This window comes from Arvicanthis niloticus, chromosome 6 (assembly GCF_011762505.2).
Source record: "Arvicanthis niloticus isolate mArvNil1 chromosome 6, mArvNil1.pat.X, whole genome shotgun sequence".
Lineage (NCBI taxonomy): Eukaryota > Metazoa > Chordata > Mammalia > Rodentia > Muridae > Arvicanthis > Arvicanthis niloticus.
This window is the reverse complement of record NC_047663.1, coordinates 76,853,745-76,881,700: the sequence shown is the minus strand read 5'-3', so window position 1 is coordinate 76,881,700 and position 27,956 is coordinate 76,853,745. Positions and strand designations below refer to the sequence as shown.

The 27,956-nt window shown below is 41.6% G+C and overlaps 1 protein-coding gene and 1 pseudogene across 10 annotated transcripts in view; one reads left to right on the top strand and one right to left on the bottom strand.

The window, feature by feature from the left end:
* Positions 1-719: 719 nt before the first annotated feature.
* LOC143442829 (putative monooxygenase p33MONOX pseudogene) lies at positions 720-7,191 on the bottom strand (annotated as a pseudogene).
* Pwwp2a (PWWP domain containing 2A) overlaps positions 7,172-27,956 on the top strand; it is a 39,358-nt gene continuing 18,573 nt past the window's right edge. For 7 of the 10 annotated variants that reach the window (XM_034505775.2, XM_034505771.2, XM_034505774.2 and 4 more), the window contains exon 1: positions 7,172-7,770. In XM_034505775.2, the coding sequence (XP_034361666.1) occupies positions 7,247-7,770 (524 nt within the window). In that variant the 5' untranslated portion in view covers positions 7,172-7,246. Of the gene's footprint in view, positions 7,771-8,675; positions 9,403-11,681; positions 11,751-24,139; positions 24,342-27,956 lie in introns of those variants that run through there. The other 3 variants (XM_034505772.3, XM_076937022.1, XM_076937024.1) reach the window with 3 other exon arrangements.

The following is a 27,956-nucleotide window of genomic DNA, read 5'->3' as shown; positions in this document are numbered from 1 at the left end:
ACATTCTTGAGACTTGGCCAATACTCTAGCACCCCACAGAGCTTGAAACTAAATTCTGTGGCAGTCAGGGCCAGCTGGTACCCTAGCTTAGCCTGGAATTCAAACTCAATACTCTCCTGCTGTAGTCTCCTGAGTACTGGAACTGAGGTTGTGAGCCATGAGGCCTTGCTCCACCCATCTGGACCTCTTTTTAGATTCTTACTTAGACATGGGCTTATGCATTATTCTGGCCTTGAACTCTGAACTTCTGATCCTCCTGACTCTATCTTCTGAGTGTTGTGTGTCTCTAGGTCTGGCTGTTCTCTTTCTTCCTTCCTTTCTTTCTTTCTCTTTCTTTCCCTTTCTTTCTTTCTTTCTTTCTTTCTTTCTTTCTTTCTTTCTTTCTTTCTTTCTTTCTTTCTTTTTTTCTTCTGTGAAACAGGGTCTCATGCTTGACATGCTGGCCTTGAACCCAATGTGAAGTCAAAGAAGAACTTGAGATCTTGAGTTCCTGATCGCATGGTTTCTAGATCTGGTATGATAAGCATGTGCCACTGTGCTCAGCCCCAGCTGGACCTCTCTCTCTGTCACTCTCTGTGTGTCTATCTTTCTCTGTTTCTCTGTGTCTCTCTCTCTATCCTTCCTTCCCTCCCACCCTCCCTCCCTCCCTCCCTCTCCCTGAGGCAGTAGCAAGGATTCTTATAGTCAGTACAGAGATAACACAGATAGATTATTTTTTTTACAACAATTTTAGACTCCAGGGCTTCTTTGTGAGGTTAGCTCATTAAGTAAACATATTACTGCCCCAAACGAAATTCAGCAAGCATTTGTGACAGTGTTCAAGACAATAGGCCTGTGCATAACAAGGAAAAAGAAAGAAAGGCATTTTCTTGTTTTCTCTCCTCAGTATGTGTAACATAAAGCATGCAGTTCATTTGATGGAAAATGTTTTTGTTGTAGAAAAGATCTGAATTTTTCCTTTTCCTCTCACAAACCCAAATCCCAGGCCTTGACCTAAATAAGAAAACCAAAATAAGGTGATTTCAAGTGAACTTCAAGTTTACCTACTTTTCTGCCATCTTTAAGAATATATATCCAGCACCTCCAGGTGCTTAGTGAGCACTTACCTAGCACGAACGACCTTCAAGCTCTAGGAATAAAGACTGCAAAACCACAACAACCCCAGTTAGTATGTATTTACCAATATGGACTTAGTAGACTCAGCTTTTTCCCATAGGAAGTTTTTGACCAAATTGGAGTTAAGCTAATTTCACTTGCAAGAGAGGCCCTAAGAGACTAGTATTTGTTCTGTGACATTTAATAGCAAGGCACCAACTGCAGAGGCCCAACAGGCTAATAAGAAACACATCGCCTCTGGTTTCAGTGTGCGGAGCCAGGGTCCCACCAAGTCTGGCTGTTAGCTATACCCAGCTCTTAGATTGGGTCAGTCATGCTGACAAGGCTAGAAAACATCAGGCAGCCACAGCTGTGCAGTCTAGTAGGTGCACATCTCTGTTGATGCTTATCATGGTCACAGGAAAAGAATCAAGAAGTCTAGGTTTGGCAATTGTGTAAGCATTATTTATTCTCTTGGACAAAAGATACAAAAATAGGTCACAAGGTCCTCCAATTAGCACTGCTAACATTTTTTTTTTTCATCCAGCACAGAACAAAGCATAATCGCTTAGCTGAATGTCACTCCATCCTCTACTTCAAAATATTGTGTCCCGAGAGGGGCCACGCAGAACCCCCTCTGACTGGCGATCTGAATTCTTGCTAAGGCTGCGAGGCTAAGCACTGCAAGGGAATATAAATAAAAGTTAAAAATATGTTTCTGGGTTCCCTGAGGGACAAGCCTGACTGCATAGGGGTTGATGTCAAAAGTATCCCCTCTCCAGGAAAAAGACATCGGGATGGGTATGGCCCTCATGCCTCACTGGACAACGACAGGAGGACCGGAGCCATTACAAGGTCCCCTTTAATTACTGGAGGTCAGGCCTCTATCCCTGCCTTGGCAACATTAGAATAGCCACAACCCTTCTATACTTGGAGAAGGGAGATGTCAGGGGCAGCCCTGCTTATACACTGAAGGCCTAAAATCAGCCATAAGCCTAAAATCAGCAATAGGCCTGACATACATGCCTGCTAACACAAAGTCTTAGGTCTCTGTGGGAAAACACTGAAACAGATGGCTATAAGCTATTGTAAACAGGTAGCTTTTGTGGAAATTTACCAGCCTGAGCAGTCATAGACCTTGTAAATAGGCAGCCTTGGCGGATAGTACCAACTTAGATAAGGACAAGTGAATCATAAGCAGAGTCATAGTGACCTGTCCCCTGAACTTTTACCCAGCTGATACCCTGTTCTGAAAGATCTGTACTCCCCCTGAACACCTATGCTCCTGTGTCATCCCCTTCCCCACATCCTACATTTTTGTGTTTATAACCCCTGTGTTAAAAAGTAAAAATTATGATTTGATAATTAAAAAAACCAAAAAACCATAAAAAACAAAAACAAAAAAATAAATAAATAATTGCATCCCTATTTCAGAGCTGAGGTTAATCAGCAGAGTCCCTGGGACTTCTCAAAGCCTTCTAGACAGCAATGAGCATGAACGTGCTCAGGTCATGGGGTCTGAGCTTATGAGTTCACAGTGCTCGCTTTTTCTTTCCTTCCATCACTGGGACATCCTTCTTGGGCAATTCGAAGGTTACTGGATCTTCTGCTACTCAGGTGCCTGGATATATCTCAGCCTCTGAGAGAGGGCTCTGGGCTCGTTTGTAGGGCTAGCTGGAAAAACCTCCACAATCAGACTTACAGATTGGTCTTGATCCAAATGGGGCTCTGTTTATCTGATGAGTTCTGATCATTCCCAATTCCGAGGTCCATGGTGCTAGGGTTTGGGCCAGATTAGACTGGGGAGGAAGCAGAGATGAAGCAGCCTGTGGACTTCTGCTTATTGGATGAGTGAGGGGTGTTTTGTGAGGTGGAGTGAACACTTTGCAGCTTCAACTTAATGGAGTGCATCTGCCCTTCAGAGCTACTTGGTCTTCTCAGTGGAAAGGCCCTTGTGCTGAGAGATAGCCAAGCATCTCTCAGTCCTGCCTGTTTTTCAAAATGCCAGATGCTCTCCTAGGTCTGTTTTGTGGTGAGATAATTCATGATGATGTTGGTAGCTTTAGTTTTCACCATGGTAATTTTGTCCACACTGTCAGTGGTTACTGATGGAGTCATCTCACAGTAGAGAGGTAACAATGGCTTCTCCTTCCTCTCCTTGAAGAGGTGCTAGTATGTATGTTCTGGAATCTCTGGCTTCCAGAGGATTCTGCTGATGTCCAGTGGAGAAGAAGTCATGGGTGCAGGGTCCTTGAGGCTACCATCATACCTGGATGCCTGGCCACATGTTTCCATGGGCAGCAGCAGCTTGCCTAGATGTTCACTGGGCCCAAGAGCATAATGAAATGTCAGACTACGGTGACAGATAGATGTTACATAAGGAACACCATCCAGGTGTTGCACATCAACAGAGCTTCCATTTAGAGGTTCTGCATACCTGCTACAGCCTGGCTACCAACCAGGCTGGAGAATCCACGTCTTCCCTGGGGCTGTGTCACAATAAAGAACTAAGCCATTTATGAAAGCACAGTACTCACAGTCCACACCACCCCACTGGAGCTGCCACTCCTGCTGCATTTCTTATTCTCCCCACCCATACATGGATCCAACCTTCCAACTACTTATCCATCCATCCTACCACCTACCTCTCAAGACCCATAGAGCACATGACTCTCAGTGATCTCTCCATGACAACTCCATTATAGGAGGAACCTGATGGCAGAAGTGCCTAGGTTACAGCTGCAAATGTAAAAGCCAGGTTCTCTGCTAGATCTGGGGTTCCCATGGGGAGCATCTCTTACAAAGCATAATGATTTAGGCACTGTTTTCTTTTCCAACCTCATTTTACCTACTCATCCTCTTGGTCAGTCTTCAACTACCAATGGTCTTCCTTCTCTTTCTGACCAGGCGAAGCCCTCTTTGGCCGTGGGGCTTTAAGAGACCGCTCTTCTTTTGTGACCTGAATGTTTAGCCAGCAATGCAAAGAGCTGGCTCTGTCTGTCCCTTTGCATCCTAAAGTGTCCTGTCTTCAGAAAGGCCTTTTTGTGCTCATCTTCTTTAAAGGGTGCATTCTTCTGTGTTGCCCATCTACTTTATTACCCCAGCCTGTTTGTTTCTCTCACAGAATTTCTCAGAATTTTTCATCGTCTTATTTATTATTTGATAACTCACCAATTAGAGAAAATCGGCCCAAGTGGGCAGTTACTGATTTTTTTTTTGTATATTCTCATGGCGTGCCTTCCGCTTGCTTCACTGCTTGCAGTTACTGATGCATAGTAGTCCTTCAATGTTTCTGAACGAATAAGAGAAAGATGCAGACTAGACCTACCTAGTATTAGAAAGCGTGAAAATTTGTAGAGACTAGACTAGACATAGGACTGGAGAGAGGGTCCTGACGTCAAAGCAGAAGTAGTGACCCGATGGGAACAGAGGTGAGTAGAGTCTCTTGAGCTGTACAATGAAAACAGTGGCCCTGGAGGGTGCCTTGTTATGTATGCCACAGTCTGTGATAAATCAGAAGTCTAAACTAGTCACTGCAGAATTTTGTAATTACGTTGAGAGGTAATGAGGTACCAGGACCCAAGTCTTATCTTCCTCCCTGTGGGAGATTATACAGTGTGAGAATTCGAGGTGTCATGGCTTCATAGACTATATGTTATTGTTTAATTAGCTGATTATGGTGAACTATAGATGTAGTGTCATAATGAAAATTCAACAAGACCTGTGTATGCTTAATGTAAGCATAATGTAATCCCCGTAAGAGATGTTTTTGGCTTTCTTACTCTGCTGGGTATCAAAACCAATGGGTGTACATATTAGCAAGCACAGGTTGGTTGTTTTTTTTATTTTTTTGAGGAAGGCCCAGTTTTGTTTTGTTTTTTTCATCTGTAAAGAGAGCTAAAACATATTAGTGGGTTTAAAAGACTGATTACTAAGTTAGGGTCTCATTATGATAGATGCCCTACCTGGTCTAGAACTCTCTATATAAACCAAGATGGCTTTGAACTGAGATCCATTTGTCTCTGTCTCCTTCACTAAAAACATGCACCATCATGCCTGGCTATTTTCACTACTTTTAGCTCTTCACCTATGTATGTCTGAGAGTAGGTTTGTGCACACGGTGTCTAGAGGAGGGCACTGAATCCCCCGGATCTAGATGTACAGGTGGTTGTGAGCTATCTGATCTTGGTACTGGAATCAACTGGGGTTCTCTGCAACAGTAGCACATGGGCCTCACTGCTGAGCCATCTCTCTATCCCCCAGAAGACAGGATTTTAAATGAGAAGTTATGGGCAAATCAGTGGTACATAGTGATGTCTAAACAAACTCCATTTTCCCTGTTATCTTAAAGAAAGATTCTGAATTCCTGGACTGGCATCGTCTATTTGACTTTTACTTTCCTGAGAACCGCTAGACTCGAAATAGACAGAACGTTGGCTATTTTTTGCTTATTGTCATTTTGTCTTCTCTATAAAAAAAAAACTGGACTTATGACTGTGTAATTTATTAGCTAAACAACATTAGAAACCTTTTTGTCTCAATTTTAAATAAAATGGGTATAACAGTACTTGTCTAATTGCAAGGATCATGTACGACTGTACTAGAAATTGATATATGGTATTCAAGTAATCTTCGGCATTTCATTCTTCCCTCCACATTACTATCTTCGTTCTCTTTTGTATGTGTTCTTAGTGCCTCTGATCGATCCTACAAGAAAGAACTGTCTGAGAAACAGTCCGCAAGGGATGACTACAGTGGCTCCGTCTAGACTTAACAGATTTAAAATAGAATTAGTCATTAAACACGACAATTGGTAGGCAGAGAGAAGCCGGCCTATTTCTGTGAGTTCCAGGCAAGCCAGAGGTACATAAGGAGAACCTGTTTCAAACACCAAAACAAAAACCCAAACCAGAAAAACAAGGACATTAGGACGCTGGAGGGACCCCTACCCGTCATTTCTTCTTTCTTGAGACTCTGTAGCTGAGTCTATCCTGAAACGGTATTAAGTCTCTGTGGACTAGAATTTTGCCATTTCTGCCTGTGCCTCCCAAGCGCTGCCCCCCGCCCCCGCAACTATGCCTAGATGGTTTCTATCTCTCTCCTCTCTCTCCTCTTCCTCTCTCTTCTCTCTTCTCCTCTCTCTCTCTCTCTCTCTCTCTCTCTCTCTCTCTCTCTCTCTCTCTCTCTCTCTCTCTGTCTCTGTCTCGCTCTCCTGTACACAGCAAGGAAGAGGGCAAGGAAAGAAAAGGCTCCAACAGTGAACTCTTTCCATGAACCTAAGGACTTCAGTAGTCAACTTAGCATGCCAGTTGTCTGTCTTCGCGTTAGAATTTTCTTTTTTTGAAATTAGCTGGTCCTTAGAGATTAGTCTTTGATTTTTTTTTTTAAAGTGAAAACAAGGAAAACACGGCTTGTGTGTATGCTGGAGCTCCTGTCATGTGGTTATGGATAATGTCTTGTGCGTCGTCCTATTTCCAGCACCTCGTAATCTGACTAGCAGAATAGGCACCCAAAAAGTGTTTCAGGGTTATTTTGGAACTTTAGTTATCTTTCCTACAGAAGCCTGTTGTGCCCACACTTGGCCACAAGCAAATCCATTGCCTAGAAATAACATTTATTCTAAGGATCTCTGCGCAAAGATTCTTGGGAAGTGGTTCCCCTTCTGCATTCTCCCGCTATTCCTCCCTTGGGGAGTCTTTGAAAGAACTGGCACGACTCGCGTTTCCTTCCCTTCTCCGAAGACCAGGCCGAGTATGGGCAGGGGCATAAACCAATCCTAAAGCAGTATTTTCCCTCCCAACCAATAGATTCAGGCTGTAAGCACAAGGCGCCGCTTTTGCCATCCTTCAGCCCGCCCCTCAAACTCCTTTTAGATTCTCCACTTGACAACTCACCTGACCAATGGGAAGTTCCTACTCTGAGGGAGGGGGCAGGACCCAACCCGTGACAGACGGCTCCTTCTGACCAATGGGTTCACAGAAGTGAGAAAGGGGGTGGAAGGCGGAGCCAATGGCGCGGTGCCAATCACGAGCATCAGGGAAAGGGCGGGACGAGAGTGTTAGCGGGAGGGAGGGGAAGGCTCGGGATCCCAGCCGCGCTGCCGCCGCCGCCGCCGCAGCCCGAGTCGGAGGAGGGAGAAACCAGCGAGAAAATGGCGGCCGTGGCTGCTGAGGCGGCGGCGACCGCGGCGTCCCCCGGGGAAGGGGGCGCCGGCGAGGCCGAGCCGGAGCTAGAGCCCATTCCCGGCAGCGAGGCCGGCACCCCCCTCCCGGTCACGGCCACGGAGGCGGCGGTGCCGGACGGCGAGGCCGACGGGCGCCAGTCCGCCCCTCAGGCCGACGAGCAGCCGCTGCCGCCACCGCCGCCGCCGCCGCCGCCGGGGGAGCTGGCCGGTAGCTCCGAGGCTGAGGAGGCGAAGCCGCCTGAGCCCGCGGCTGTCCCGGTCCCGCCGCCCGAGCAGCCCCCGGCCGCCCCCGAGCAGCTGGAGGACGCGCCGCGGCCACCGCCGGCTCCGGCGCTCGTGCCGCCGGCGGGCGGAGACTCAGCGGTGTCGCACCTCATCCCCGGCTCGGAGGTGCGGGTCACGCTGGACCACATCATCGAGGACGCGCTCGTCGTGTCGTTCCGCCTCGGGGAGAAGCTCTTCTCCGGGGTCCTCATGGACCTGTCCAAAAGGTACCGCCGGCCCCCGACAGCAAGCTGTCCGCTCCGCCGCGAGGGAGAGCGCGAACCCCGGCTGCTCCCGCCCCGCCCTCGGGTCCTGCGCGCCGCGCTCCTGGTGGGGCGCGCTCCGCGTGGGGCAGACGCGCGCGGCCCCGGAGGGCGGGCCCGGCCCCAGGTGTGCAGCTGGGGACGCGCGCGGGTGCAGATGGCTGGCACACCCCGCCTCCTCATCCCCAGCCCTCTGCGACCCTCTGGCTTGCTCACTGGGGCAGATGGGTTAATGCAAAATGCAGATGGATCCCCCTGAGAACCGGGTGCTGGGCGGGGGGGGGGGGGGGAGAGAGGGAGAGAGAGAGAGAGAGAGAGAGAGAGGTGCTGCTGCTGAGGCATTTGCCTGTCCTCAAATCAACCTTTAACTTTAGCAGGGCTGAAGAAAGGGGTGTGTGCTTTGGGCTTCCCAAAAGGTTACCTGTCAGTTGTTAAAAGAGGAAGAGCCCCGAGTTAATGAACACTTTTTACTGTTATTAAGAACTGCTGGAAATAGTTTTTCGGAGGATCACTCTTCAACAAAAGGAGGTACCTTTTGCTAATTTTACTTATAGCTTAAAGAAATATTGAAGACGGGACGAGTCCCTTGTTTTTTCAGCCTTTGCTATCAAAGTGGTGGGTTTACAAAGAAATGTTCGCATGACTTTTTCTTTGGCAATGGTAGGGATTGAATCTCAAATGACTTGTGAGACTATGTTTACAGTTAAATTTATGTTTTGACTAGAAGGTTGAGTCCACCTACAAACCTCTATCTTATCCAGTATATTTTCACCTTTTGGTTTAAAATGTTCTGGGCACTGCTTTAAACAGGTAAAGAAGATAATGTGTTTTCAGTTTAGAGTTAACCTGTTCATTCTCTTCTTTTGCAGATAGGAAGTGCAGAGACTCCCACTCATGGCTCTCCATTCTGTTTCCTGCAACAGCACACACACTCTGGTGTCTCACCTGTTTGGAAATGGCTTAGTGTGTTTGATGTGTTTATGTATCTCTTTTCTTCTCTTTTTTCTGTACTGGAGATTGAACCTAGAGCCTTCTGCATGCTAGGCAAGCATTCTGCCATCTATCTACACATCCCCAACCCTCTCCAGATTTTCTTTCTTTTACTTTTGAGACATGGTATGGGTTAAGTTGTCCATGCTTGCCTTGAACTTGCAATCATCCTGACTCAGCCTCTCCCAAGTACTGATATGACAGGCATTTCCCATCATACCCCATAACCTGGCTTATGCTTTACTCTTAAATTCCTTGACTTCCTGTCAAAACAGGTATTTGTTTCTACCTGGAAACAGCTATTTTCTTTGGAGTATGGCGGGGTGGCAGGTGTTATGTTGGATGACTGTTCGGTTGCTCAGGGTGCTTTGTTAGTCTTCAGGGTCCTTGCCTTTATTTATTCATTTATTTATCGACTGACTTTGGGTTAGTGCTTTCATTAGTACTTTCATTTTCATAATTAGAAAGCTGAATAGATTGCTTTCTACTGGTGTTTTTAATAGAATGAGAGACACTCTAATGTGTATGCTATTGAATCAAACAGAAGAAGAGGCCAGTGATTGTGAGAATCTGAATTTCAAATCTGCAAAAGAAAGGTGCAAAAAGGTAAGTTTTTGGAAATAGAGTGGATCGTGATTTCTCATGTTGAGGTGCTTGTTCTGTCAGTTTTAGAGAATTATCATTTTGAGTTTTGCTCTATTTTGCTAACAGCACTTGTATATAATGATTTATTTTTGTTGGAGGAGCTTTGAAAGGACATGGGGTCTTACTTAGTCTTGCTGGTTTGAACTCCTGGACTCAAGCTGATCCTCCTGCCTCAGCACCCCCAGTAGCTGGGACTACAGGCCATCTGTGTCCTGCCTTGAGCATATATCCAGATTTTGTATCCACTGTACACAGGTCATGGCTACACTGTATTCAACAGACACTTTAAAAATAATTTGTATCTTATTTGAATTGGCTACTGAATTATACTTCCTGCTAAATGTAACAAGAGCTCCCAGTTGAAGGGCAGGCATTGTAGACATTGTATCATATAAGTTAGAGTCTTTGTAACTCTAGTGATGGTATACCATTTACATGGGAGGCGATTAATGCTCATTTAATTTGTCAGTTAGCTTGTGACTGGCAAAGATTTAAATGTGTGAAAAGTTAGGTGGAGTAGCAAGTTTTCTTTTAGGCAGGAAGTAAAGAATTGTGTATTTTTCAGACTCAATGCTTTTTCTGATTTCTAGCATCTATGTAGGGTGCTGCAAAGGGCCCTGGGTCTTAAGCCAAGCAGAATTGTCCCTTAATAGTTAGGTTGCTTTGGAGAGTCTTTCTGTGAATATAGGAGGGCATGTAACATAATTTCAGAAGTTGGAGTTCCTTCCCTGAGATAATTGTGAGAATACGTCAGTGTATTTGTGCTATTGTTTAGTTTTCCAGAGGGTTACTTTTTTTTTTTTTGGTGAGGATTGAATCAGAGTCCTCAAACATGTTAAGTATGGCTTCTACCCCTATTGTTCTTTTGAGGGTAATTTGTTTGGCCAAGTCACATGAGTACAAAGAAGCATAATGCATATAAATTGTATTTCTCCTTCACTGTTGACCGACTGTACTTTTGATGAAGACTATATCATCCTGTGACTTCATAGCTCTCTAGTTTGTACAAGTGAAACCATAATGTTTTCAGCAAGGCACTTCTCAGGATATACACTTCCTTTAAGCAGCATAAACTGTACCATCCCTTACTTCTAGAGGTCTTGGCCCTAAATGACATCATTAGCCTAAAATGAGGGTAGATTGAATATCTTGTTAAAAAGTTTTGTTTATCATAGCATTAAAAAAATACTGAATACCTTTAAGTAAATCATAAAGTTTATTCACTCTAGCTGTTTTATACCTATTCCTCTTAGATACTTTAGATTACTTGCTAAACTATCTGATTATTTTAGACAATATTAAATTACTGATGAACTTTTTGGTAGGTTTTATATCATAGAATATTAGCCTGTATGTGTACACTGCCCTGCTTCAACATTTATTACAGTTTAGTCAAATGTATTAAATCGTGTAACTGGCTCCATTGGGTGCTTTTTGAATGAAATCCCAGGCATATGTATAAACATTTCATCTTAGCTCTTTGAACAGATAAGGGCATTACCAAATAACCATAATTTCCAGAATTATAGGAATTCCAATTAGTTAACACGGTTATGGATAAGTCTTAATTTCCCATGGACACTCTCAGTCGATATCTGGAAGAATATTCTCTACATGATTTTGTTTGTTTGCTTGTTTTTGAAATAGGGTCTTATGTTGCCCAAGTTGGCCTTGAATTCTGGTTCTCCCTGCTTCTACTTCCCTAGTGTTAGAATTACAGGCTTGAGCCACCACATTTGATTTTTCTTTTCTTTTCTTTTTTTTTATTTCTTTTCTTTCTTTCTTTCCTTCCTTTTCCCTTTCTCTTTTTTAAAGACGAGGGCTTGTGTGTAGTCTTGGCTGGCCTTGTACTAGCTGTGTAGCCCAGATTGGACTCCTCTTGACTTGTGTTAGAATTATTGGTGTGGACCTTGTTCAGACAGATTATTTTATTTAGTATTATCTTTAAAAAAGTTATAAAGCTACTTGGAAACCCTGAAAAATATTTCTGAATCCCTGAATTAAGGAATCATGGAGTAATAAGCATTGGTATGTTAAAAGGCTTGTATATTTTAATTTTTGTGGCACATGCATATTATATTTTTATAAGTATCATTCTGTTTGTGGGGGACTGTTATTAAAAATTGAAATGATGTCTTTTGAAAACTTCAGCATTTACTGCCTAGGACCTTAAATTTGTAGAACATTTACTTGTTTTTAAAAGAAATATAAACCAAGACAATGATTTCTTTTCTTTACAGAGACCATGAACGTATGGTGCAATAGCCCTACTTTTGGTGGGAAAAATATACAGCCATTCTGGTGGAGCAGTGAGTAGTGGTGTCAGTGGTTTATACTAAAGCTTTGAGGTTGAGGACATAGGCCCTCGAGTAGTTTTCATGAAGGCTGGGTTGAGTTGTACATTCCTAAAAACGTTTGAATTTATTGGTGGTTATATCTTAACTTGAAAGATGTTAGAGGGCTTAGTAATATAGTAAGTAAAGTAGCAGAGGCAAGCAAGTGCCAGTCACTTTCTGATCTAGACAACTTGTAGGATGCATACACTGTACTGTACTGTACTGTACAGTACCGTACAGAGTGACTTTTTTCATTGCATGTTGCTTTAACCTTACGGTTTCAGTGGGGAAGCATAATTAGTTGTTGGTAAATAAAAATCTAGTTTGAATCTGAGAACAAAAATTGTGATTTATTTTTTTATTTTTTTTTTATTTTGAGGAAAGTGTTTTTCTGTGTAGCCCTGGCTGGCCTGTAGTTTTCACTTTCTCTGCCTTAACTTCCTTGAGTCTTGGGATTACAGGGATGTACTTGCCTAGTTCCCAAATAAAATTGTATCAATTAATTAGATATATTTTTATATTATATGTAGCACTCCCACCTCCAATCCCTGCAAAAGTCTTTGTGGACAGGCTTGCTACATAGCCATGCTGGCCCTGAACTCAGATGTTTTGTCTCAGCGTTCCAAGTGCTGGAATAACAAGCCTTTGTCATCACATGTACTTACAGATATTACATTTTAGTAACTGGATGTATTATACATATTCTATGCCAGACATGCCTTATTGGACTTGAAACTTTTCTTTCTTTGAGATAGGATCTCACTCTGTGACCCAGACAGGCCTCAAACTGTCCATGATCTTTTCTGTCTTAACCTCTTGAGTGCTAGGATTACAGGCATGGCCATGCTTAGCTGAAGTTTCTAATAAGGTTAATTTTCAGATTTTTACATGTAAATAAGACCATATTTTACTGTATATTATTTAAAAGTCATGATGAAACTGTTGGTAAGAACAACTTTTTCTGGCCAGGACTTGGTGGGAGGGAACTGTTAAATAATTTGAATATTAGTGCTTATCTTTACTGTTATGGCTGATTTCAGATGCTAGAAGGTAAAAGATGTTTTTAGTTATTTGGCCTATCTAGTACATCATTTCTTAGTGGTTTGGTTCTTCCTAAATTTCTAAATTAAGATGCACATTACCAGAAAGAAGCTTGCTATAGTGACTGCCAGATACAGAAGTAAGTGAAAGTTTAGTTACATTATGCCTGGATTTAATATAGAATGACTTTGCTAAACACAGTTTAGTCAGTAGTTCTCAAAGTGTATACATTTCTGGGGTTGCAAAGATGGCTTGGCTCTTCCAGAAGATCCAGCTTAGGTTTTCAGGCTACACAAGACAGCTCACAGCTGTCTGACTCCGGCTCCAGGGGTTCCAACTTTCTGATCTCCAAGGGCACTGTATGCATGAAGTCTACATAAATACATACAGGTAAAACACCCATACATATAAACTATTTTTTTAAATGCACAGATTTCTGACCTCGTCCCATCAATTTTACTTTCACTCAGTGTGACTCTGATGCAGGACCATTTAGGAGACACCAGTTTTTAGGGATAGTTTAGTTCAAACAAAATTGCATAATCCTGTTAGAAGAAGTTATTTTAACTTTGAATGGAATATAATTTGCAAACTAAGCAATGCACTTGGAGGATGTACAACTCGGGTAGCAGATCCAGATTCTTGTTGGAAAGCTGGTACATACACTTGGAAGTAGTTTCTTAACTTTAGCTGCCCATTGCAGGTATAAGTTGTCCATAATTTTTAATCTTTATCTCTTTTAACTAATTTTTTTAGTTGCCTAACTGTAGTTTCCTTTTCTTCTCATATTTCTATTACCTAATAGAACTGCCAAGCTTTACTTTATCCACTTAATAATTATGCTGCACTTGTAATTTCTTTATTTTAATTTTTTAAAGTTTCTTGAGAACAGAGTCTTTAGTTTAAGCAAGCCTCAATTACTGTGTAGTTGAGGATGACCTCGAACTTCCAATCCTCCTGTCTTTGTCTTTTGAGTGCTACAATTGTAGATGGCATGCTACTACCTCTTGTCTTTAGACGTTGGGGATGCAGTCCATATTAACTATGCTTTGGGCTACTTCACAAGCTCCTACAGTTGCCATTTCTGTGTTGTATACATTGTTTCATTTCACTCTGAAAGGGTTTCAGTGTTAAATTTGCATAGTGCCAGATTAAGTAAATTGCTTAAAATTATGAATGGTAGATGTTAGGAATATATAAGATAGATACCTGTTGTCATTTAAGACATGGCGAGGCCCTTTACTGTGTCTGGCCTTGTCTTACCCTTCTAAGTACTGGAATTGCAGAACTTTATTTCTTCTACATTTATTATTTATTTATTGTTTCTTTTATTTATTTATTTATTTTTTAGATTTTTTTTTTTTTTTAATTCTTTATGGGGCTGGGTTTCATAAAGTCTAGCCTTGCCTCAAACTTGATAGCTGAGTCTGGCTTTGAAGTCCTGAACCTCCTGCTTCCAATTCTTAAGGGCTGAGATGGCAGACGTATGCTCTGGTCCCCAGGCGATTTTCTTTTTGCCCAGTGCTGGAGATTGAATCCAGGGCTTCATGCATATTAGAGGAGAGGAACACTCTGTCACTGACTTTTGTCACTGTCAATATGTTGCCTAGGTTGACCTGGAACTTAGGGTTCTCCCGCCCTATCCTAACCAGTTGGTGGCTCTAACCCCAGTAGCCACAGTGCCAGCCTACTAACCCTATGCTTCTTTTATTTGATATTGTGTTTTGAGACCAAGTCACAGGACAACTTTCAGGATTTGGTTTTTTCTACCATGGCGGTTAAATTAAGGCTGTTGGCTTGGTGGCCAGCACTTTTACCCACTGAACTGGGAGTCACTTTGCATGGCCCTTTTTGTGTTTGTTTGTGTATGGGTTTTTTTTTTTTTTTTTTTTTTTTTTTGGGGCAGGAACAATGTCTTGTTAAGTTTAGCTTTGGCTAGCTTGGAACTCACTATGTAGACCAGGCTGGCCTGTAACTCAAAGATCTTCTTTCCTGTGTCTCCCAAGTGTTGAGATTAATGGCATGTGCCATCACACATCACAGTATGCTACGACCCTCTTTTCTTTTTTTTTTTTTTTTTGGAATAGGATCTGGGGCTGGAGAGATGGCTCAGCAGTTAAGAAGTTAAGAACAGTGACTGATCTTCCAGAGGTCCTGAGTTCAATTTCCAGTAACCACATGATGGCTCACAGTCATCTGTAATGGGATGTGATGCCTTCTTCTGGTGTGTCTGAAGACAGCTACAGTGTAGTCACATATATTAAAAAAAAAAGAATAGGGTCTCTCTCATGTATCCCAGCCTGCCCTAAAGGTCACTAGTAGCCATGGGAAGAGAATCTTGAACTCCCTAGCATCTGTCTTCTAACTTCCAAGTCTTGGAATTGCAGGAGAGCACCATCATACCCAGTTTGTGTTAGGCTGCACATCCAAAGTTGTCTGTATAACAAGGGGGCATTTGGCCAACTGGCCTTCAATCTGTTCTTTCCCACCGTGAGTCCTGGGGATCAAATTCAGGTGTTCAAATTTGTTAGATAAGCCTCAATTAAAAAAAAATATTTTTTATTTCCTCAAGAGCGTTGATATAGTCAGATATAGCTAGTTCCTGGCCTGCCAGGGCTATATAATGAGAACCTGTCAAAGAATTGTTTCCTACAATACAAAACAAATGGTTTTGGTGAAACTAAGATTAAGATTATTTCCTTGGCCCGGTGGTGGTGGTGGTGGTGGTGGTGGTGGTGGTGGTGGTGGTGGTGTACACCTTTAGTCCCAGTATTTGGGAAATAGAGACAGTTGGATTTCTGTGACTTCAAGGCCACTGTGGTCTACAGAGAAACTTCCAAGACAGCCAGGGCTACACAGAGAAGCCCTGTCTTGAGCCACCCTCCAGTGGCTCCCCCTCCAAAAAAAAAAAAAAAAAAAAAGAAAAAGAAAAAAAAGATATTTGTGTGTGTGTGTATGGCCTTAAGGATTTCATTTAGGGTCTTAGACATTTGAGTGCATATCATGATTTCTAGCTCAAGATAGTATTTTTTAATCTTTATTTTTTCATTTATGTGTTTGAATGTTTTGCCTGCATATATGTCTGTGTACCATTTGTGTGACTGGTTCCCATGGAGACCAAAAGAAGGTGTTAGATCACCCGGGATTAGAGTTACAAGTGGTTAGAAGCCATCAGGTGAGTCCTGGAAATCAAATGCTGGTCCTCTGGAGGGAGCAATCTGGGTTCTTAAATCTTGAGCCATTTCTCTAGTCCCAAGAGTAGATTTTTTTAAAAACCTACTTTTAATGTATTTTTCTGAATGGGGTATCTAAATGGTATGTTAATTGAAGGCATTATTTTTCCTACAATACTGTAGTAAATGATGGAATGTGTTTACACACCCATAATTGAGCATATACCTACATACATGCACACATATGCTTATAGGTGCTTATAGAGGCCAAATGACAATTTCAGGTGTCATTCTTCATGAATCGTTTACCTTGTTTTAAAGTTTTAGCTTTGCTTTTAATTATATGTGTGTATCTGCACGTGAGTGCAGGTGACAGTATAGGCCAGAGATGTTAGATCCCCTGGAGCTAGAATTATAGATTGTTGTTGAGCCACTTGAAGTGGGTGCTGAAAACTGAGCTTCGGTCCTCTGGAAGAGCTGCAAGTGCCATCTTTCTAGCCACCTGCCTTGTTTTTTGAGACAGTCTTTCTCAGTGGGACTGGGTGCTTGCAGTTCAGACTAGGTTAGCTAGTGAGTGCCAGGGATCTGCCTTCATTTTCCCAATGCTGGGATCGCAAGTGGTTCTGGGAATCAAACTATGTTCTCTTATTGGTAAGATAGTACTTCATCTACTAAGCAATGTCCTCAAACCATGTTTCTGCAATTAACTTTCTTTTCTTTTTTTGTTTTTGTTTATCAGACAGGGTCTTACTATACCCAGATAGTCGATAATTTTTAAAACTATGCCCCATTACTTTATCACTAATTTCTTTGTTTTATCAGTCTTTGTTTTAATTTTTTTTTAAATTTTAAATATTTTTATATTTTAAATTTTACACATTTTAAAAATTTTTAAATAATTTTTAAAATTTTATGTATATGAATGTTTGCCTGCATGTGTGTGTTTACCATGTGCATGCTTGGTGCTGAGGAGTCTAGAAGTAGCCACTCTCAGCCACTGAGCCATTTCTCCATTCTGTTTTACCACTTTAAAAAAGATTTATTTTTAATTATTAAAAATTATGTATATAGGCTGGGCAGTTAAGGTGCATACCTTTAATCTCTGCACTTGGGAGGCAGAGGCAGGCAGATTTCTGAGTTCGAGGCCAGCCTGGTCTACCGAGTGAGTTCCAGGACAGCCAAGGCTATACAGAGAGACCCTGTCTCGAAAAACCAAAAAAAAAAAAAAAAAAAAAAAAAAAAAATCTAAAGTGTGTATGGTGTGTGTTATGTGTATGCATACAAACACATCTGAGAAAGATGTTTTCAACTTAATGCTGAAAACTGAAAGATGTTTATGTTTATATCAATAATAAAAACAGGGGCTAGAGAGATGGCTCCAAGGTTAAGAATGTGTGCTGGTTTTCCAGAGGAGGGGTTTGTGTAGCAGTACCCTTATCAGGCAGCTCACAACCACCTGAACTCCAGCTCCACGGGGAGTTCAAACTTCTAGCCTCCTCAAGTAGCGGCACACACATGCATATACCCACACTAGATACACTTTTTCCCTCAAGACTAGCCTCAGCTGTCCTGGAACTCACTCTATAGACCAGACTGGCCTCAAACTCACAGAGATCCATACCGCCCGGCCACACTTTAGATTTTTAAAAACATTTTTATTGTTATGTATAATGTGTGTGTATCTGTATGAATGCTCACGTGTTCCACAGTGCATGTGTGGAGGTCAAAGGACAACTTTGAGGAGTTCATGCTTAGCTTCCGGAGACATATTCACATTGCCAGATTTGGATGGCAAACACTTTTACTGTTGAGCCATCTCGCCAGTCTTATTTTAAGATGGGCTTTTACTCTGTATTATACAGGCTAGCCTTGAGTTTACTCTTCTTTTGCCCCAGCTTCCCTTCCAAAAAAATGCTAGAATTAGACTTGTGTTTGCATAATTGTGTCTTGAGTTTTTTCCCCACATTCTTTCCTTTTTTTTTTTTTTCCAAGACAGGGTTTCTCTGTGTAGCCCTGGCTGTCCTGGAACTCACTCTGTAGATCAGGCCAGCCTTGAACTCAGAAATCCGCCTGCCTCTGCCTCCCAAGTGCTAGGATTAAAGGCATGCGCCACCACTGCCCGGCATCTTTTTAAATTTGTAAATTAGATTTATTTATTTTATGTTATGTGTGATTGTTTTGCTGCATGTGTATCTGAGCACAGATACCAATACCACTGGAACTGGTGTGTTAGGGATGGTTGGGAACCACCATGTGGGTGCTGGGAATCAAACCCAGGGCTTCTGCAAGAGCAATCAGTGCTCTCAACCACTGAGCCATCTCTCCATGCTTGCCTGCCAGCCCCCCCCCCACTCCCCTGTTGTTTGTTTGTTTCGGAGTTTAAAAGAAAATATTTATTTTTCTCATATGTTACATCCTGACTGCAGTTTCTCGTTCTCTTCTCCCCTCCCAGCCCTTTACCCCCATCCATTTTTCCTCCCTTTCCTTTCAGAAAAGGGCAGGCCTCCTATGAATATCAACCAAATACAGCATATAAAGTTGTAGTAAGACTAGGCACCTCTCTGGCATTATGGCTGGATGAGGCAGCCCAATAGGAGGAAAAGGGACCCAAAAGCAGGCAAAAGATTCAGAGACAGCCCCGACTCCCATTGTTAGAAGTTCTACAAGAAAACCAGAATACACACATAACATGTGCTCAGGGCCCAGGGCAGGCCCATGAAGGCGCCCTGATTACAGGTCTTTGTGAGCCCCTGTGGCCCTGGTCAGTTGATACTGTGGGCTGTTGTCCTGTGGTGTCTTTGAGCCCTCTGGCTCCTACAGTCCTTCCTCTCCCACTTTGATTTCCCCAACTCCACTTAATGGTTTGCTGTGGGTACTGGCATCTGCTCCCGTCAGTTGCTGATGAAGCTTCTCTAATAACAAGTATGCTATCACCTTTCATTTTTTAAAATTAACTTTAAAGCAGGGCATGGTGGTACACACCTATAATCTCAACATTTGGGAGGCAGAGGCAGGCGGGTCTCTGTAAGTTTTAGGCAACCCTAGTCTACAAAGCAAGTTTCAGGACTTCTAGGGCTGGTACATAGAGAAATTTTGTCTTGAAACAAACAAACCCAACAATTCCCCCTGCCCACTGCCCCCCCCCCAAAAAAGCTTAAGTTTCCTTTATTCCATCCTCCCAGTCATCATTGTATATTTAGTTGCAATCTGCTCCATAAATCATAGGGACCGTTTCTCAACTTGGGTGTGTCGGATTTACTTCTGGGAGGTATAAAGCAGTGTTTTCAGAGTTCTACACTTACAGCAACCACATGCCACCTTGTTTTTTTTCCCACCGAGAAATCATTTTTTTCCATACACTAATAATTGCAAATATAATAGTTTTCACTGTATTTCCTATATCTGGGTAGACAGATACTATATGTATCTGCTATATTTGTTTGCTTTTTGAGACAGGGGATGTGTCTCACAGGGTCTCATATAGCCAGGGGCATCTTGAATTTACTCTCTAGTAGAGATGACCTTGAACTGATGATACCTCTGCCTCCATTTCTTAAGTGGTGTTACAGGAATATACCAACATACTTGATATTTGCTTTGCTGAGGAATGAGCCCAGGGCTTTGTGCATGCTAGGTAAGCACTCTGCCAGCTGAGTACATTCTCAGCTCTTGTTCTGTTCTTTGACATCAAGTCTCATACTTAAGGCAAGACTGGCCTGGAGTTCACTATTTAGATCAGACTGTGGCAGTCCTGCTTCACATTCCTGAGTACTAATTGAGCCACCAACTTGGCTTCAAATTTTTTTTTAATGTAAAAATTGCATACAAAGTTTATCATCTTAACCATTGGGTGTGCAGTTGAGTGATGTTAAGTATGTTTACATTGTTGGAGCCTTATTCCCATCTTGCAAATTAAAACTTGCTACACAACAGATTCCCTGTTTTCCTTCCCCTGGCCCTCCCTGGCAACCACCATGTCTACTCTGTTTCTGCTTGTTTTTTACTTCTAGATATTTAAGTGGAATAATCTCCTCTATCTATGGGGGGTATTTTTCAAGTTCCCCAGCTATCTTAGGTACTTCTCAAAGCCATACCTATATGAGCCTATGGGGGCCATCCTCATTCAAACTATCACATTCCATTCCTTGCCACTCATAGGCTTTTGTAGCCAGTCATATTAATACACAGATGCATTTAGTCCAACTTTTAAAGTTCCCATAGTCTATTACAATCTCAACACTGTTTAAAAGTCCAAAGTCTCTTTTGATCTCTTTACATGGTGATCTCTTTACACAAATTCCCTATAAGATCAAAATCAAAAGGTATATCATATACTTCCAACATACAGTGGCACAGAATATAAATTACCATTTCAAAAGAGGAAAGAGAACATAGTGGACCAAAGCAAGACCAAAACCCAGCAGGGCAAGCTCTACAAATTTTACATCTCCATGTCTAATGTCAAAACGCTCTTAAGATCTCTAGCTCCTTTTAGCTAGTTGACTGCAACACACTTCTCTCGGGCTGGTTCCATACTGTAGACTGGTTCTGGTCTTCAGCTATCCCAGGACTATGGCATTTCCTACATCTTGGGGTCTCCGAACACAATCCATACTTCATATTCACAGCACCATGTAATAGCCTCTCTGGGCTTCCATGCTGGGATAACCCTAACATATTCTGACCTCAGTAACTTTCATGAGACAAAAATGAAATTCTGCAAACTCCTTGTATCTTGGTAAAGGCTGTGAAGTGGCCATGTGGCTATGGCCAAAGCTGTCAAATTGTGCTGTTTGCTGGGGCTGGAACTTGGCCCCTACTCTCAATGACATTTACATTCAGCTTTCTGTTGATGAGTCTCTTCACTGCCTAAGCTCTCCTTTTAATTTTTTTTTTTCACAAGTTGGAAGCTTAGCTTGGGGTAGGGTGATCTTGCCCTGAGGTTACCACTGTGTCCTTTATTCCATTTAGCATCAGGTTTGTCTTTAAACTTTTTATTTCCTGGAGCATAAGACTTGGCCAACAAAACATTTCCTGGAGTTTCTTTTCTTCTCAAGCTGTACCTTTTGTATTTCTCCTTACCTCAAGTGTTCTTTTCATTGTAGGTCTGTGTAAGTGATTACTAAGCCACATGACACAGTCAATGTTAGGCTGTCTTAAAATCTCCTCTACCAGTGCTAGTAATTCAAAACTCTTCAATTTAGTGTCAGGCAGATTTTCAGAACGAGAACAAAAAGCAGCCACATTTATTGCCAAAATAGCATAAGAGTGGTCTTCAGGCTCCTTATTAATATTCTTTCCCTCTGAAACTTTGTTACTGGTCCCCACGGTTCAAGTCATTGTAAGCACTACCACTTCCCATATTTCTACTAGGATGGCCCAGTAAACCCCACTCAGAGCATTCAACCTGGTGTTGTAGTCTAAAGTCCCAAAGTTTTACCTGTTTTCCCAACAAACAGCATGATCAGGCCTGTCACAGCAGTACTCTAGTCCCTGGGTATCAGCTTATATCTTGGTGTTCTGTTATGCAGTGACCAAGGCAACTGTTATTATGAAAGAGTCTTGCTTACAATTTCAGAGGTCTAGTCCATTCTCAGCATGGGGCATTCGGGTATGTGCTGGAACAGTAGCTGAAAGCTGCATCCAGATCAGCAGGCAGAGAGTTATGGGGAGCCCAGTAGGCTTTTGAAACCTCAAAGCCCACCCTTCATCAACACACTTATAGGCCATACCTATATGAGCCTATGGGGCCATTATTATTCAGACCACCACACCGTGGATGCCTGAAACTGAAGCCCATATAAATTGGCTTTTTTCCTCTGTACACTTAAGTTTGTTTTGTTGTTTTTGGGTAGTGACCCAAAAGTCTTTCAAGTTTATGTGATTTAAAACCTTTTGGTAAATAGCTAATTTGAAGTTAAATAAAATAGGTTTGTCTTCATAGTTGTCACTATTAAGTGTAACTTAATCAGCTTTATTCTGTTTTGGACATTAACTAAACTAGTAATTAGTCACTACTTTAACAGCACAGAGTTTTAGGTGGCTTGTACCTGTAATTCCAGCACTTCTGAGGTAGGAGAATCATGAATTCAAAGTAGGCTTAGGTTACATAGTAACACATTTACAAACTATGTGTTTTAGATACTCTCATTTTAAAAATCACGAAGTTTGTAGATGTAGCTCTAAATAAAGCACTTACTTGTTTTGGGGGATGTTGATAAACAGGGCCACATGTATATGGGGCCTCATCACCAAGTTACACTTAGTCCCTCTAATTATTAATTCAAATATCTCAGTGCTAATTGTATTTCACAGTGATCCTACAAGTGGTTTTCATAAGTATTTTTGATATTGATAATTTATTTAATTTTATATTAGGTAGCAGATATTTATTAAACATACAAATGCCAAAATGTTAATTTTTGAATATCAGTTCAAAGCTGCATGTTTCTTGCATTTCATCTTTACAAAGAATCTAAAGACCTTTGGATCTGTTGATAAACACTTGCTGTACTGTAAAGTTGGTCTGTGAGCAAACTGAGATGATGCACAGAATTCTAAAATGTGCTAGGTTATAAGTTATAAGTTTCTATTTCCTAGACTTCTGGAAATTAAAGATTACTTAGAGTTGAAATTATTATTATTATTATTACTACTACTACTGCTGCTGCTGAGATGGAGTTTAAGTAGCACAAGCTGGTCTTGAACTTATGTAGCCAGTGTGTGTGTGTGTGTGTTTCTGTTACAGAACCATTAAATACAAATAGCACTATTACAGAGCCGTTAATTTGTGGGAGTTGGGAGTAGAGGAGTACAGGCAAAAAGTGGGTGGGGCAGTCCCTTGCAGGAACTCAGGCTATGGTCATCTGAGAGGCTGGGCTGCAGCTGCTTATGCAGGCTTTGCAGCTTGGCCAGCAGCTCCTGGATGATGTCCTCTGTGGGATTTTTGTGTAGTGCTCCAAGAGTCTCTGGATTCTGCATCTTCCTTTTGACTATCTAATTCCAACAGTTCATCAATATTGACCTCATCTGGCATATCTGATTCTGCCATGGTACAGCAGCTACTCCTGGTGTCTGTCCATCTGTTTTTTCACATCCAGCCTGTACTGCAGCTTCCATTGGTTGTACTTGGTAGTAACTTCTGCACTTGCTGCTTCAGCAGCCTGATGGTGCCATCCACCCCCATGCTCCCTGACTCCAGCTTGCTCAGTACTCACTTGTCTGGCTGCTGTGCTGCCATTGCCTTGTGACCCTCGAGCCCCCATCTCTAGTTTGTAATCCTGTAGTTGTGTGCTGTTGTGTGGGTAGGTGCCCACTGAGGCCAGAGCTGTAGTTAATAGAAGGTTGTAAGTCACTTAACATGGGAGTTGAGACTCAGATTCAGGTCCTCTTAGAAGAGCAGTAATGCTCTTAACCACTAAGCCATCTCTCCAACCTCAACCTGATCCTCTTGATTCTACCTCACAAATTTTGGGATTTGATTATAGGTATGTGTACCATGTCTAGCCTAAACTTATAATCGATATATTAACATAAAGTTTTACATTTGAGAAAGTAAAGATTTATGATAACTAGGAAAATATACTGTAACAAAATTATTATATGGACCACAAAAACTGGAAAGTCAGCGAGGTATGGGAGGCTGCTGTACTTAAAAACATCCTATAAGTGGACTTGAGTACTTCCTTGAGGCCCACATGGTGTAGTGAAGTGACATGATTTATGGTGTTGTGTTTCTGTCTTTTGAGCCAGGCTTCATGTAACTTCCTAAATCCTAGGATTCAGGCATGTGCTTCTATATCTAACTGGTAATTCTGTTTTAAAGGGAATGGATGCAATTTTGTTGTAAAATTTTCTGTTGTATTTAGGTGCTATTGAATTAATTTCATTTGTTCTGATTAAATATTGACCTAACCAAAATCTTATAAAGAACTGTGAAGCAAAAAAAGCTTGCTTCACACTTTCCTGTCTTTATAACCTAGTCTGTCACTGATTTTAAGACGCGTGTGTGTGTGTGTGTGTGTGTGTGTGTGTGTGTAGGTGCATATGTGTTGGAGCCAGAGGTCACCCTTAGGTGTTACTCTCAGGAGCTGTTGACCATGTCTTTATTATATTTTTCTTTTTTCCCTATCTTGTCTTTTGAGACAGGGTGTCACTGGACCCAAGACTCACTGATTAGGCTAGGCCAGCAGGTCAGCAGGCTCCAGGGATCTTCCGTCTCCTCCTGAGTTTGGATTATACACATGCCATCACACCCAGTGTTTTCTGTGGAGCTAAAGATTGAACTCAGGTCCTCGTGCTTCTGCAGTTTTAGTTTACTGACTGAGCTATCTTCTCAGTACCTGGAGAGGTAGTATCTGAACACATCTGCCTGAAATAAAATAAATCTGGATAGTATTTTCCAAGTGATTAAACGTTTTTTTTTCCTGTTGCAGGATGGAACTTCATTTTTGCCTTCTGTTGAGCTCTTTGCTGACAGTGTAGTTTGGTACATCCAGAGTACTTGAACCTATTTCAGCTAACTCTCTGAGCTTTTCTCTGAGTGATTAGTTTCTTCCAACTCCTATGCTTGCCTATAGATGATACTACCTTTGCATTTTTGTGGTTTTGTGTATAACTTAAATAAATCCCTTCCTACATTTACTTTTTGGCAAAAAGAATTGGAGGGGAGCAAAGGAAAATTAGTTGTACTCTGCTGAAGTGCTCTAAACAGAGGGAAAATAATTAATTTGAGGTCAGAAATGAGTTGATTGAGAGTGCTGGTAAGTTCATACAGATCTATACTGCCATCATTAAGAGGAATAAACAGAACTTTCCGAATCAGAGATAAGTATTAGAGGAACCAGGTGTGACACATACACATGCCTGTAATCCAGCACTGAGGAGTCCATGTGTTAAAAGCCAGCTTGAGCTCCATGGTGAGTTCCAGGTAAACCTGGGGTACAAGATTCAGCCTTAAAAAAAACAAAATTACAGGAATAAACCCAGAAATATACCTGGCTTAAAGTAGATAGTTGTTGGTAAACTTATCAGTTAGGTTTCAGGTATTCTCCTGGAAAGTAATTTGGATTATGTTTCTGAGCTTAACCCGGGAAGCAATGTGTATTTAAATATAAGATTGATTATTAATACTAGAAATTATGAGCAAAATCATGAATAATACCCCTGTCTTAAATGGGATCCAAAAGCTAGAATGAAATAAATCATTTCCTGCTTTTGGATTTTGGATACAGGGTCTCACCATGTAGCCCACTCAGATCCCAGAAGATCTTCCTGACCTAGTCTGGGGCAAATGGTGCACTGCCATTCACAGTTCATGTCACTTGGACACTGTCATTTACTCCCAGAAGTGATAGGGATTTGTTTGCTTATTGGTTTGTTTGACAGAGTCTTTTGTGAACTTTGGACCCTCCTGCCTTCACTTCCCAAGTATGCTAGCATTACTAGTGTAAGACAGGTCTGTTTCGCCATGCCCAGCATTTGCATTGCTGGGACTTGAACCCAGTGCTTTGATCATGCTACAGAAGTCCTCTACTAACTGAGCTACATCCCTAAACTCCTAGACTGTGTTTCTTCACTGATGTCTCTAGTCCTGGCAAAAAGTGTTAAACACCAATGTTCATTTCTTCTTTTAACTTTGGTACTTGCTGCTTGTTCAGAAGAATCAGTTTTGAAAACAATTTGAAAATAATTGTAGCCACAGGAAGTGCAAAGTCAGTACAGAGATCTCTTGGGTCTTTACCTACTTTTCCCTCACAAATTATTTTTATTTACTTATTTTGTGTAGTGCTGGGGATCTATGCCAGGCATGCTTAGGCAAGCAGTGAGCTCTAACCTATGCCCTGTGTGTGTGGTGGTGGTGGTGGTGGTGGTGTGGGTAGAAATTGGCAATATAGCCTAAGATGTCTTAGGATCTAGATTCTCCTATCTCAGCCCACCATGTACCATCATGTCTGGCAGATTTTTATTTTATTTTATTTTATTTTATTTTATTTTATTTTTGAGCCAAAGTGAATCCCTTGGGCTTAGCACATACTTTGCCACTCAGCTGTGCCCCTGTCAGAATCTTTCTGTGGTAATTAAAGACTAAAGATGGGATGGGTTAGAATGGGTCACCAGTGTCTAAGTGCTGTGCCAGTATTCCACCTAGTTCTTGGAGCGCTTACAAGCAGTTCTTTAAGAAGGTTCCATTGCACTTTAAATTTGCACCCTTGCTCATTTATTTCCCCCTGCTGGGATTGCTCCTTGTTGAGCATTGATGTGGGACATAAATGTCTGCTTTTAGAAACAACCGTGCTTATGCAAAGTTCAGACTATACTTGTATTTAGGGAAGACTTAAGATTCAGTGCCATGGCACAGAGCAGGATTCTGTTTTCAAATTCTCCAGGGGATTGTGATGAAGATTTTCATTGACTAAACTTGAAAAATTGGATTTTAAAAAGATTGTGATCATGTTGCTGCTTTATTTTTCTTTGGCAGTGCTGGGGATCAAACATGAGGCCAGGGCCATACACAGTACACCCAATTCTTTGCTTATCAACGCAGTCTCTTACTGTGTGTTCCAAGCTGGCCGTAGCCTTGATATCACAGAGGCCTTGATACACACTACAAGTGTGTGCCATTGCCTAGCTTAGTGCTGCAAGCTAATGTTTCGGTGTCTTAGGTTAATGGCTTTCAAACTTAAATTTAGTTAAAAATATGTATGTGTCTGTTCAGGGAAGGGAGCCTCAGCTATCTTGAGACTGACCTTGAATTTCTAATCATCCTGGTTCATATCCCAAAAAGAAATAACTCATATTTGGTTATCTATACATACATGAAACAGATATACTGTAGTTAAGAGTATTCCTCTCACTGTTTTTAGACACTGGTTTTGATTGAATCATAGTGTAACGGTTGAAATTGGTTTCATAACTAGTGTCTCATTGTCCAGGTGAGGTGGCAACAGGATAACTGAGATGAGTGAGAATGTGTGATCCCGCTTTTTGTAAAGCGATTTATTTTTCTAGTCCCTTGAGGTAATTTTGTAATTATTTAAATAGTTAGGGGGTCAGGGAGGTTTTTCAGTGATTAAGAGCACTTACTGCTGTTCTAGAGGACCTGAGTTTGGTAACTTAAATCTCACGTTAGGCTGCTTAAAACCTTCTGGTACTCCAGCTCCAGGGTACTGATACCTGTCCTCCTCAGACACCAACATGCATATGTGCATTGCCTCCACCCTCTAGTTAAAATAAATGTAAGCATTTAAAAAAGTTCAATCTAGATGGAAGTAAAGTCGAAAACTATTTAAATGAAGAGAAATTTATGCCTAATATTTGTTGATGAGTTTGTTGCGGATCACCTGAATCCATGAGCTGGGAACTAACTAACCTTGTTGTATCTTATACATGCAAAACTAAAGTTACACTTCATAAGAGCTCTGAGAACTTCACTGTAGATTGACTGGGCGTGGTGGGACATGCCAGTCATCCCAGCATTTGTGAAGCAGAGGCAGGAGGATTTGAGTTTAAGGCCAGCTTGTACTACACAGCAATTTCTAAGCTAGCCTAAAATACATAACAAAACACGATTCCAAAAAAATAAACAAAATCATCAAGATTATTATGCCTTAAAATTAGCCTAAAGATTTATTAGTTTTTAGAAAGGATCCTATCTTTTTTGTTTGGTTGGTTTTTTGTTTTTGTTTTGTTTTCTGTTTTTGTTTAGATACAGGATCTCTCTATATAGTCTCAGCTGTCCTAGAACTTGATATGTAGATCAGGCTAGCTTCGAACTCACAAAGATCCTCCTGTGTCTGCCTCCTGATGGCTAAGATTAAAGGCATAAGCTACCACAACTGAGCCAAAGATTTATTTTTAACAAGTTATTCTTAACCTTTTTGGAGAACATTTAAGAGGACAAGAACATAAAACACAGAAACAAATGAGCAAAAAACCCCAAAAACTTGTTCTTTGAAAACATTGA